Raw genomic sequence first — 12,206 nt, 5'->3', positions numbered from 1 at the left:
AAAAAACCAAAAAAAAAAAAAATTTAACCTCCTTGGTATTATCATGAAAAGTATAAAGAAAATCCTAACACTGAGATAATCACAATAACCCGTCGCGCGAGGCATAGTGACAGCACCCCCAGAACGCATAAAAGGCATATCTGGGTCAAACCGAACGAAGCACCGCACTCAAGGCGGAAGGATACCCGGAAGTAAGTAATGTAGGATTAATGGCTGATGATACATAGGATATACAAGAGTTTACAAGGGTTTAATGTTGGTAATGTACGCACGTATGCAAATTTTTGCATATATGCATCAATCTTGCATATATCTATGAAGTATATTTGCATATATGGGAAAATACCATGCTCCCGTAACGCACGGAAACAATTTTTGTTTAAGAACATGCGCTAAAATGCTGTTTTCCACGATTGCATAGCCACATTTAGTGAAAATATGCACAATTCAAAGAACCTTTGGGGAAATATATATCTATTTGCGGATTTATGGCATTTTTCCACGTAATTTTACGTTCATTCAAGGACCTGTATAATGTCCTTGGTTCGATATTATCCCCCGGAAGTGTGAGCCGCGAAACCTTCGGTGTGACGGCCCGGTGCTCTCTATGAATGTTTCCGAGCAGATCGAGGTCTGTCTCGGCAAGAAGCTTTTATCACACGGTGATAGAATGTCCTTGGTCTCGGTTATGTCCCATACTTTAGCATACACCACTTCACTACTCACAAAACCTGCGTTCGATTGTATCTAATTTCAAATGTCAGGAACAACTAATATAATCTCACCACGTCCACCGGCCAAAGCTACCAGCGCCATGTAGAGAACATCGACACCGAACACCCCTCTGTGGCAAAAAAGTTGACCAACCTCATAATACCACAAACACGCCAAAGGTCAACCCGCGCGACCATTTTCACACTCTAAGGGGTGTCCGAGACACGAAATACAAAATATTTTTACGCCCCAAAACACACCCATGATACTTAATACACGCCGAAGGTCAAAACACGAAACCACTTTCAAACTCAAAGGGGTGTCCATACGCTGTCAAAACGCATCATTTTCACGCCCAAAAACACACATACTAAAAAAGCAAAACAATGTGCACCATCTACAGCCCAATAGCAAAACGTATACCAAGTCTCAGAAATATCCGTCCACCCAAGCGTGAGAAACGGCTGCAAACGTGAAAATCTACATCTCCCACAAAACCCTTCCGCGGAAGAATACATCCTCCCCCGGAGGTAATAAATTACATTATGTCCTACCTGGGCCGCGATTACGTTCGATACAGTTGTTCCGGCCCATGTGATAACTAGCGGTACGGCCCGGGGGTTCTTAACGCGTACGGCCCGGGGCTTCCAAATGTTCCATAGAACGATTCGAACGCGTTTTGCCCTAACCGCTTGCACCGCTTTCGAAAAGTCGAATATACAAATTCGGACGTTGGGATTGACGTTGTAGCGTTTTTTTTTGGTTTAGGGACACCAAATTTTCGCTCATTTTGTATTGAAAGGCGTGTATTCTTGGGTGGGTATGACATAAATAAAATACAACACGGTGTATTCCGCATCACCCTCTGTCCCAGCCCTCCCGCGGATCGGATCGCCCTCCGGCCTTCGGGCGATCCGACGCGCGGTCGGGCTGGTACCTCGGGTGATACGGAATACCCCGTGTTGTATTCTATATATACGTATTTTAATACATAAATACTACAAGTCTTAACACCATTGTTAGTGACCTGTCCTCCGTATATTGGTATGGTCCAAAAGATGGGCGGTTATCTGAAGAACCGCCCACTTTTTGGACCGTACCAATATACGGAGGACAGGTCACTAACAATAGTGTTAAGACTTGTAGTATTTATCTATAATATTTGGTATGTTTTGCTTTCCCTTAGGAAAACTAAACAGCTTATAATGGCGAGCAAGCTTTTAAAGGCAGTTCCTAATAAAATGATGGTTGCAGAAAAATATTTGAAGTCATGTTTTTTTAAGATGATTGGAGTTAATACGTTGTACCATTCCGGCACTGAACCAATGGCAACATGGGACAATGTGACAGATACATGTAAACGAGCTAAATCGCAATCATACACCATACCAAAACCTCAAAGTAAACATAAGGTTACAGGGAAGTATGAAAACTTATGCTCCAAAATTGGTGAGAATGCAAAAATGAGCGAAGTTGATGTATTCTACCATGTCACAACAAAAGAGAACAAACAACAAATCATGGAGGAGGGAATGCTAAAGGGAAATATGGCCAAAGGCTTTGATAAGGGACAATACAATGCATGTCCCATAAATGGCGTATTAGTAGGGGTCTATCTTGGTGTGCGTTTGGAGGAAAATGGACAGTTGCCCAACAGTTCCCCTTATGGCACTGAACGCATGCGAATCCCCATTGATCACCTGCTGAACGCAAACCAGCACCTGTTTTTTGCATGGCAGTACAAGATTCATAAAAAATATCATGCTATCCTTGTTTTGGTGGATGAAAATAAAAAAGATGATATGGAGTTTTGTCGTGAAAATCTTGTTCAGCTGAATATGCATGACAACCCTATTCTCTGTCTACGGTCTACTAAACTTCCGGATAAGACTACTTCACCCAAACACTTATTGCACATGAATGATAGATTCAATTTCGAGGTTGAGATTTTCATGGTTCGTGACACTGTAAAAGTTGCAACATGGGACAGCGTGAAAACACAAGACAGGTAAGACACGAACCGACATGAAAGACGGAATGAAAGAAAGAAGGAAAGGGCCTACAAGGCCCTGGTAACACCACAGGTGGAATATGCTTGCAGTGATTAACAACGAAGTGGCTGGAAACCCCTACAAAACCGAAGGAGGAATGACTTCAATGAAATTGATCCACAATGTACTTATGTATTAATAAATGCGTGTTTGTCTTGTATATTGCGGCAAACTAGACAGAGAAAGCTAGGTCCCGCAATTGTATATGTTTGTCTTAAAATTTAATCTGAAACTGTTTATTCACATTGATTGGCAGCCAATATGCATTGCTTGGCTGAATTGCACAAGTGATTACATGATGATGTATGTGCCTATTGTGTATATTTGTATTATGATGTCACAATATCAGCTATCAGCTGCCTGGCAGCATCATTGTATTGCCATGTTGCAATAAATAAACAAGAAAGAAAGAAGAAAGAATGAAAGAAAGAAGGAAAGGGCCTACACGGCCCTGGTAACACCACAGGATCCAGCACATGAATATGCTTGCAGTGATTGACAACGAAGTGGCTGGAAACCCCTTCAAAACCGAAGGAGGAATGCCAGAGTTGCTACAAGAGTACAACATCATCAAGTCTTGTATATAATATATGATTGTGTATATGTTTTACTATCACAGTCTTTTACACTCACCGATTCAGGTCATCTTGTTTTATTGTCACGGAGTAGACGGAGTAGATGACGTAACGGTTAATTTAATATCTATATTAATCAGTATAAATTCAACACTGAGGACACACTGAGGACATTCAAGGTCATCCACCATTCAAGGACACTGTTTACACTGTAAGGACATTTAAGGACAGTACAGGAATTTAAGGGTTAATTACCGTGGCCGACAAGGACACACCTGCGTCGTCTGCGCGCACACCAGCGTCGCCTGCGCGCACACCTGCCTCGACTGCGCGTATACCTGCGTCATCTCTGCAAAGAGCTTCCTCGTCTGCGCACGAATACCTGCGTCGTGTCTGCCAAGAGCTTCCTCACCCCTGCACAGAAAGAGCTTCCTCGTCTGCGCACGAATACCTGCGTCGTGCCTGCCAAGAGCTTCCTCACGCCTGCACAGAAAGAGATTCCTCGGCGACCTCGCTGCGCGCAACGAAAGCTCGCTGCACGGAAGAATACGTGTCACCCCTGCCTTGTTGAAAATGAACGGTCCCCTATTATAGGTCAAGGGTCACATCGCAGTGACACTGTTCGCTGTCGTTTTTGTTTACTTCAGTCTCAAATTTGTTTTAGTTTGTATGCTTACAATGTCCGGCGCGTTTATTAATCAATAACGGGCCCGTTAGTGATAAAATTAATTAATAGAAATCCTGCATAGATTATTTTTTGGGTTGTTGGAAAAAGGAGTCCAGTCTGATTGGCGGAAAAAGCAGTCCAGTCCAATTTGGGGGTGGAAAAAGCAGTCTACGAAAGACCGGTGGTTTCTACGAAAGACCATAGGTACAATTATTTTTCTTGTCTGTGTACTTCCAGTTTCTTTGGGTATTTCGAGTTTCTATGAGTACTTTGAGTTTCTGTGAGTACTTCGAGTTTCTATGAGTACTTAGAGTTTCTATGAGTACTTAGAGTTTCTGTGAGCACTTAGAATTTGTATGAGAACATAGAGTCTGTATGAGGAGTTTGTATGGGACCTAGAGTTTCTATGGGAACTTACAGTTTGTATGGGAACTTATACTTTGTATGTTAGAGTTTGTATTGGAACTTTGAGTTTCATCTATCAACAAACATGTTGAACATTGTAAGCAGAAAAACTTTTAAAAGGTAAAAGTATATTATATTTTTAATATCTTTAAAATAGAATTTAGTTGTCTAGAACAGGAATATGCAACTCATAATGTACTGTCATCAGCCGCAGGAAAAAAAAGTGCCCCCAGAAAGTCGGACCGCACACAGAACTTGAAGTACTACTAAACTCATAGAAACTCAAAATACTCATACAAACACTAAGTTCCCATATGAACACTAAGTTCCTATACAAACTCCAAGTGCTTACAGATACTCGAAGTACCCATAGAAACTCGAAGTACCCATACAAACTCTAAGTTCTCATACAAACTGTAAGTGCTCACAGAAACTCTAACTGCTCATAGAAACTCGAAGTACTCATAGAAGTATACCCATAGAAACTCGAAGTACTCATAGAAACTCGAAGTACACACACAAGAAAAAAAATAATTGTACCTATGGTCTTTCGTAGAAACCACCGGTCTTTCGTAGACTGCTTTTTCCACCCCCAAATCAGACTGGACTGCTTTTTCCGCCAATTGGACTGGACTCCTTTTTCCAACAACCCAACATAATCTATGCAGGATTTCTATTAATTAATTTTATCACTAACGGGCCCGTTATTGATTAATAAACGCGCCAGACATTGTAAGCATAAAAACTAAAACAAATTTGAGACTGAAGTAAACAAAAACGACAGCGAACAGTGTCACTGCGATGTGACCCTTGACCTATAATAGGGGACCGTCCATTCTTCAACAAGGCAGGGGTGACACGTATTCTTCCGTGCAGCGAGCTTTCGTTGCGCGCAGCGAGGTCGCAGAGGAATCTCTTTCTGTGCAGGCGTGAGGAAGCTCTTGGCAGGCACGACGCAGGTATTCGTGCGCAGACGAGGAAGCTCTTTCTGTGCAGGCGTGAGGAAGCTCTTGGCAGGCACGACGCAGGTATTCGTGCGCAGACGAGGAAGCTCTTTCTGTGCAGGGGTGAGGAAGCTCTTGGCAGACACGACGCAGGTATTCGTGCGCAGACGAGGAAGCTCTTTGCAGAGATGACGCAGGTATACGCGCAGTCGACGCAGGTGTGCGCGCAGGCGACGCAGGTGTGCGCGCAGACGACGCAGGTGTGTCCTTGTCGGCCACGGTAGTTAATGGGTGGAACACTGAGGTTACACGTCTATGCTAGGTTACGTAAGGTAGGACCGTAAAACATAACTAAATATGGTAATAGTCCCTTCAAGAAAGCAAGAAAGACTGATGGGGAGCTACTAACTACTAACGGTAACTAAACATGCATCAACAATAAATGCTTTTAAAGTAGCGCTAAGAACATACGACCTCTGACCCTGACCTCACGGACAACCGACTGTCATTATTTGACAATATGAATATGCCTAACGATTTTGTCTATTTGTTTTGGTTGTTCCGTTGTGTTTGTATGATTGATTATTTGTACCCTCTGTTTATATTATTTATTGTCCTTTGCTATGATTGATCATTTGATTAATCTGTTTCATTTTGTTTAATTTTATTGTATTCCATGTTGTCCAATGTGTATGTTCTGTTGGGCTACCTTGGAAATCAGTCTTTCAGAGACTGAAGGTACCACCCAACTGTTTTTAAGAGCAATAAATAAATAAAAAGCTGTACACTGGAGCAGGTGGGTGGAACGATTTGCTTCCATTTGGCACACTAGCTGTCGGTAGCACCGGTCTTTTGTTAAGAATTTTCTTAGTCGTAAAAACTGTAGTTTCTATGTTGAGTTTTACCTAGAATTGCAGCATAGCATTGTCTTCAAACAGTGAGTTGTGCTGTAATTTTTTGTCGGCCAGTTGTGTTCAGCTAGGGAAAGATGTTTAGGAATTTTGAAGTTCGTCAGCATCTGAGTAATGGCTGCCTGTTGGGTCGAAGTGGAGTCAGTGGATCATGGAGAAAACGTAGTAGGCCGGGAACCACTTGTACAGTTTGTGGGTCCTGGCAAGGCAAGCAGGAAGGGAGACCCTTGCCTTGAGTTGAATATTTTATACAGTATGGTAGTTTAGTTGGTTTTGTTTTATATTATACTAACGTACTAATACTGTAGTGTGTTCAATACGTGTAAATGAACAAGATAGGATTGGTGGGTCCCAATGCCAGTATTCAAAAAAAAAAAAAGAGAGAAGAGAGGTAGGAGCTGATTGCAGGATGATGCCTTGGAAAGCCAAACATTCGGGCAACATTGCCGGGTAGCGGGAATGTTTGGGCATCACGAGAGCATTCGGCTGGTAGGGACTTCAGTTTATGTTTCCATGGGTAAATTGCATTGGTAGACTTAGGTAGGGAGACTAGCTATATCTAGGAACACCATTTGTGATCAAAAGGGGTAGAAAATTATTGATCAGGAGATGAGGCCAAGGGAGAGGATTTAAGTCCAGGATTCAGTTTATTCATAATCAGGTTCTGCGGTTTTCTCAGATTTGAGTTTATTGAGGGCATGTTGTTGCCATGAGTTGTAAGTGGCAGGTGGTGCCACTGACTTTTTTTGAGGGCATGTTGATGCCGAGATTTGAGGGGTGACAATAGGTGTCATCTTGAAGGGTACATTGGTACCGTGTGCGGTTTGTGACAGCCCGGTAGGCTGGCCGCAGGTGTTACGAGTACTCGTGTTGAAGGGCACGTGGTTGGTGCCACTGTGTAGGGTCTTAGGAGAATAAGACCGGTTGTAGTACATGTGTGTGTGCCATTGGTTGCATGCGTTGTTCCACCCCACCCCAACCCCTGCAGGTGAACTCCGCAGGATCGACGTGAGGAAGACGACGTCCAGACGGTCCGACACGCATAACGTAACGATGCGGTCGTGAGAGCACCTCGCCGGGATGCCGAGGGCACTGGCCCAGCACTGCATCTTCCAGACGGACGGAGTTCCTGACTGACGTTCCTGTGGTCCTGTGATGCGTCCAGAGACGGCGGGAGCGCGCAAGCCGGTCACCAAGGGGGAGAGCGGAGTGGCGACGCGTGACAGCCATGAGGGCACGAGGAAACACTGTTGATGAACTAAGAGAACTGATAAAGAACTGATTCATTGATTCGTTGATTATGGACAGTCTACAGGACTCTTATAAGCTGTAGAGTCGTTACTTGAGATAACAGTATAGAATAATGTTCACTAACATTGAGTGTTATACTCTATTTTAGTCGATATACGTGTATCATACTTTTTGTTATTTTTTATAACTTTTGTTCTGACGTCACCTCACGGCAACGCGGACGTTGCCTGTTCAGGAAGGGAGAGGTGTCACGGAGTAGACGGAGTAGATGACGTAACGGTTAATTTAATATCTATATTAATCAGTATAAATTCAACACTGAGGACACACTGAGGACATTCAAGGTCATCAACCATTCAAGGACACTGTTTACACTGTAAGGACATTTAAGGACAGTACAGGAATTTAAGGGTTAATGGGTGGAACACTGAGGTTACACGTCTATGCTAGGTTACGTAAGGTAGGACCGTAAAACATAACTAAATATGGTAATAGTCCCTTCTTCTAGGCCACATAACACAGATTTAGGGACAACTTCAAGTTCAGTAATAAGAAGTCCATTCATTTAAAAAGAAGTAAACAAGTCCCTTAATTTATTTTAAGGTAAAACAGAGTTGTCATCAGAGAGATAGATGTTTTCTTGAGTCAGTCTTCTCTTGAGCGGAGCGAGAGAGGCTCATACTTTGTGTAACTCCGTTAACTGGGGAATAAACCACATTAACAACTACAACTTTCCGACTAATCTTTTGTGGACGACGCTCAGAGACCACCGTACAAAAGGGAGCATCGCCACATTATGTGTACCGGTCTGATGCAAACCGGCTAAGCAGTATACATCAAGAGGATGAAGAAGCCAGTGCTGCATATAACAGCATATTATATATGAAAAAAAGAACATCCAGTACCAACAAGAAAGAAAGATGAAAGAATGAAAGAAAGAAGGAAAGGGCCTACATGATCCTGGTAACACCACAGATGGAATATGCTTGCAGTGATTGACAACGAAGTGGCTGGAAAGCCCTACAAAACCGAAGGAGGAATGACAGACAAGAGTACAACATCATCAAGTCTTGTATATAAATTAATACATGTATATATGTTTTACTATCACACTTGTCTTTTACACCCACATATTCAGGTCATCTTGTTTTATGTGTACCGGTCTGATGCAAACCGGCTAAGCAGTATACATCAAGAGGATGAAGAAGCCAGTGCTGCATATAACAGCCTATTATATGAAAAAAATATGCACCAGCACCAACATGAAAGAAAGAAGGAAGGAAGAAGGAAAGAAAGAAAAGGAACAGAGATTGTACCGGTCTGATGCAAACCGGCTAAGCAGTATACATCAAGAGGATGAAGAAGCCATTGCTGCATATAACAGCCTATTATATGAAAAAAACATGCACCAGCACCAACATGAAAGAAAGGAAGAAGGAAAGAAAGAAAAGGAACGGAGAAAAGAAGAAAGAAAAAAAAGAAAAAAAAAAAGAAGAAAAGAAGGGAGGAGGGTGGTGGGGTGTATGGGGTGTCAGGGAGGGTCCGCACCTCTGCAGGGGGGGCTTGCCATGCCCTGTGGCAGTCCACAGGGTAGCTCGTCCTGCATTGGCTCCCACCTGACACTCAGCTCTCACCTGTGGCTCCTAGAAGCTGTAGCATGCACAGCGGCCACACCCCGGGCAACCGCTTTGGCAGGCGGGCTAAACCAGGTGAGGGTAGCCAGTTGGGTCGCAAACCCACCGGTGAGGAACATGTCTATCCCAGCATGTGAAGACTGAACGTAGCAGATAGAGCAGAGGAGATCTGGGAGGCTGAAGAAAGATGAACAGCAGCTGTAGATGGTATCTGATGTTGGAAGGAATAAATTGTATTAAACATACCATGTACTGAGTCTGTGTTTTTTTAGAACCAGTTAATACATTTGTATATTAGGTGATTTATTTTGAAAACATAGAGAATGATAATTATTATCTAGTAGTTTTGGTACGGACACGTGATCTGCCACAACAACCTGGCTAAGACCATCTTACAAGGAACACTGGAAGGGAAGCAACGGCGAGGCCGACAGAAGAAATTCTGGCAGGACAACATCAAGGACTGGACGTCCCTCGCCGTCCCACTACTCCTGACAACAGCCCAACATAGGTAAATCTGGCAACACCTCTGCTACAAGGTCTGCCTTGTCCCCCTATGACCAGTGTCAATCATGGGACTTATAAAGCCAGGTGGCAGGGAGAAGGCTAAAGGACTGGTAGCTCATTCATCCTGTACATGTATCTGATGTTCACACAGTCAATGTGTTCAGCAGACAGTGGTTCAATATGTTAGTAGTTTATAGTCAATTGTCTTCTAAAATAATCCATTAATTAGAAAGCCAAGATTAAATCAATGCTGGGGCATTTGCTCTAACTTTAAAGATAGTGCATTTCCAATACAATCCAATGGAAATGTCACCGTGTCTAACATCTGCAACTTTGACCCAGAGATGACATGACCTGTGCGTAAAATGCACAATGGCCCAGTGGGTTGGACAAAATTCAGCACCCCGACACTGAATGTCATATGATCAACATTGTACATTATACCCGGTCAGTAACAAGTTAGACAACTACAAGCGTCACTGTCTGCAAACGGAACCTACGCCAGACACGCATGTATCTTTCGCCATCCTTCCTCTAACAGCAGATTTTTCTGCACCTATCTGACTCTTGTAACGGAAAACATGATTCGTGAGAAGACAGCGCGTGGACTTTGGACATCCTACAGAGTCGTGGAAACTTCTGCTGTAGAAAATCTGGCAGCTGGCACATCAGTTGAAAATGTGAGCTCTCTTGAGGTCAAAACCGTTGTCGCTTCTGTTTTGGAAATCGGTGACGACATCGGCAGCAAGGATGGGTCCGAGTCAGAGTACATCACTTTGTTGATCCCGGAGGATCTTGAGAGCCAAATGACATCGGAACATGGTGGGGAGATGACACAAAGTCAAGTACGTGGAACTGTGGTCTCAAAGCATCACCCAACATCTACAGACTTAACAGTGGCAGATGAACTGGGCAAAAGTCAGGTCACTGAGAATGGAGTAAGTGTAAACATTGCAAAGCAGCGTGCCACCTTCACAAAAAAAGGACCTGAAGAAACTGGCAGCAAGGCTCTAACAGATGGGATAAATCATGGGTATGAACGAATAGACTCTAGACAGATGAACTCTACTTCTGAGGTCAGTTTGCCGCAACGAAATGAGTCATCAAATATGCATGCCTTTGGCGCAGCACCGCAGGCGAACACAACAATAGGGGGAGGGAACAATGACGTACAGACATGTTCTACGAAAGGTGAGCACGCAGCTGACACACTGACGGGTCTGACACACGAATCTGATCGGGGTCAAAGTGCTTGGGGTCAAACACCTGCAGCTAAGCTTGGAACAAATAGAGGTCATGGAACTGTAACAGATGTAAAGAACGACTCAAGGTCAGTGCCTTTTTCAGTGGCAGACAATATGTGTGAAGGTCACACCTTGGAGACTGGGCTCAGTGGGAACATGGACAAGCCAAACAACACTTTCACAGAAAATGGGAAAGGTGAAACTGACAACAACAATGCTCTACAAGAAGGGGTAAACTCAGACCAATCATTCTCTACTCCAGAGGGCAGTTTTCCCACAGTTGAACCATCGAGTATCCAAGCCTCTGACCTAACACCGCAGGCAAATGTACCAGGTATGTAAGCGTGCTGAGTGACACGCTATAACGTGGCTTTGACGTGCACAGGGAACACACCATGACGGCAGTCATAGGGTGCTATATGGGGCACCAAGAACGGCTGTCTTTACTGTATCTATATCAACAAATTTATGTGGACAGGTAGTAATAGCCCACTCAAAAAATAGTTCAAGAATCATATTTTGTAGTGGTTGAGTTTTTATGACTGGCTGAGTTTACGAAAACATCGAATCATCGGCAAGTTCGTGCATCGCCCGTCGCTGACCGGCCGATCGCGGGACTCGTTCAGCCATCCATTCTGCAAATAAAGGAAGGAACACTACATGTCCTAATCTGCACTTTATTTTGTAGTATCTCCAGTAATAGTTTGTGTTTTTCCTTGTCTGGAGTAACTAAAATAGCTGTATAAACTGCGCGCCGCGCCGCGCCCGGCCGAGGCCGGCGGTCAGACAGAACGTAGCCACTTATTTTGATACGGCGATACGGCGCGAGTTGTAGATGTGCTTTTGACCAAAAAATATGGTATGGAGAAAATAAAGTGAGCGTATGCATTTCACCGATTGTGTATCTTATAAATTTAGAACGTTCTGTGGGGAAAGTCGATGAAATCTTCCGATTAGAACTCGCGGGTAAATCCAAAGATCGAACCGCTACCGAGTCGCCGTCGCCACGTGTTAGCCTGCGCGCCAGAACGCGGGCTTCTAAGTCGTTGCCGCGTGTTTGTCAGCACATCAAGACGTGTGGCGGTTCTTCACGTAAAACCATGTTGGTGGGTGCAGAAGGCCATCAAAAGGGTAAGATCTATTTTTTTAATACAAATGTTTTGTGTATATCGTACTTACGGTTTTAATAATAAAGGAATTTTCGCATCTTTTTCGTTATTCACGCTGCCGTTGTGGCGTGTTTACCGCACACTAAACCGGTTAGGTCACGTGCACATTGCAACGATCTCTCACGGCAAAATTT

At 43.6% G+C, this 12,206-nt stretch overlaps 1 protein-coding gene across 1 annotated transcript; it reads left to right on the top strand.

Annotated features, from left to right (window-relative positions):
- Nucleotides 1-10,240: 10,240 nt before the first annotated feature.
- Nucleotides 10,241-11,245, top strand: LOC109488013. The gene has a single exon (XM_019792155.1). It carries the CDS (start codon nucleotides 10,241-10,243, stop codon nucleotides 11,243-11,245), a length of 1,005 nt encoding a protein of 334 aa, XP_019647714.1.
- The last annotated feature ends 961 nt before the right edge of the window (nucleotides 11,246-12,206 follow it).

The sequence above is a fragment of the Branchiostoma belcheri genome, unplaced genomic scaffold (assembly GCF_001625305.1).
Source record: "Branchiostoma belcheri isolate BF01 breed outbred unplaced genomic scaffold, Haploidv18h27 scaffold91, whole genome shotgun sequence".
Classification (NCBI taxonomy): Eukaryota; Metazoa; Chordata; class Leptocardii; order Amphioxiformes; family Branchiostomatidae; genus Branchiostoma; species Branchiostoma belcheri.
Note: the sequence above shows the minus strand (reverse complement) of the source record. Positions and strands in the feature narration are given on the sequence as shown.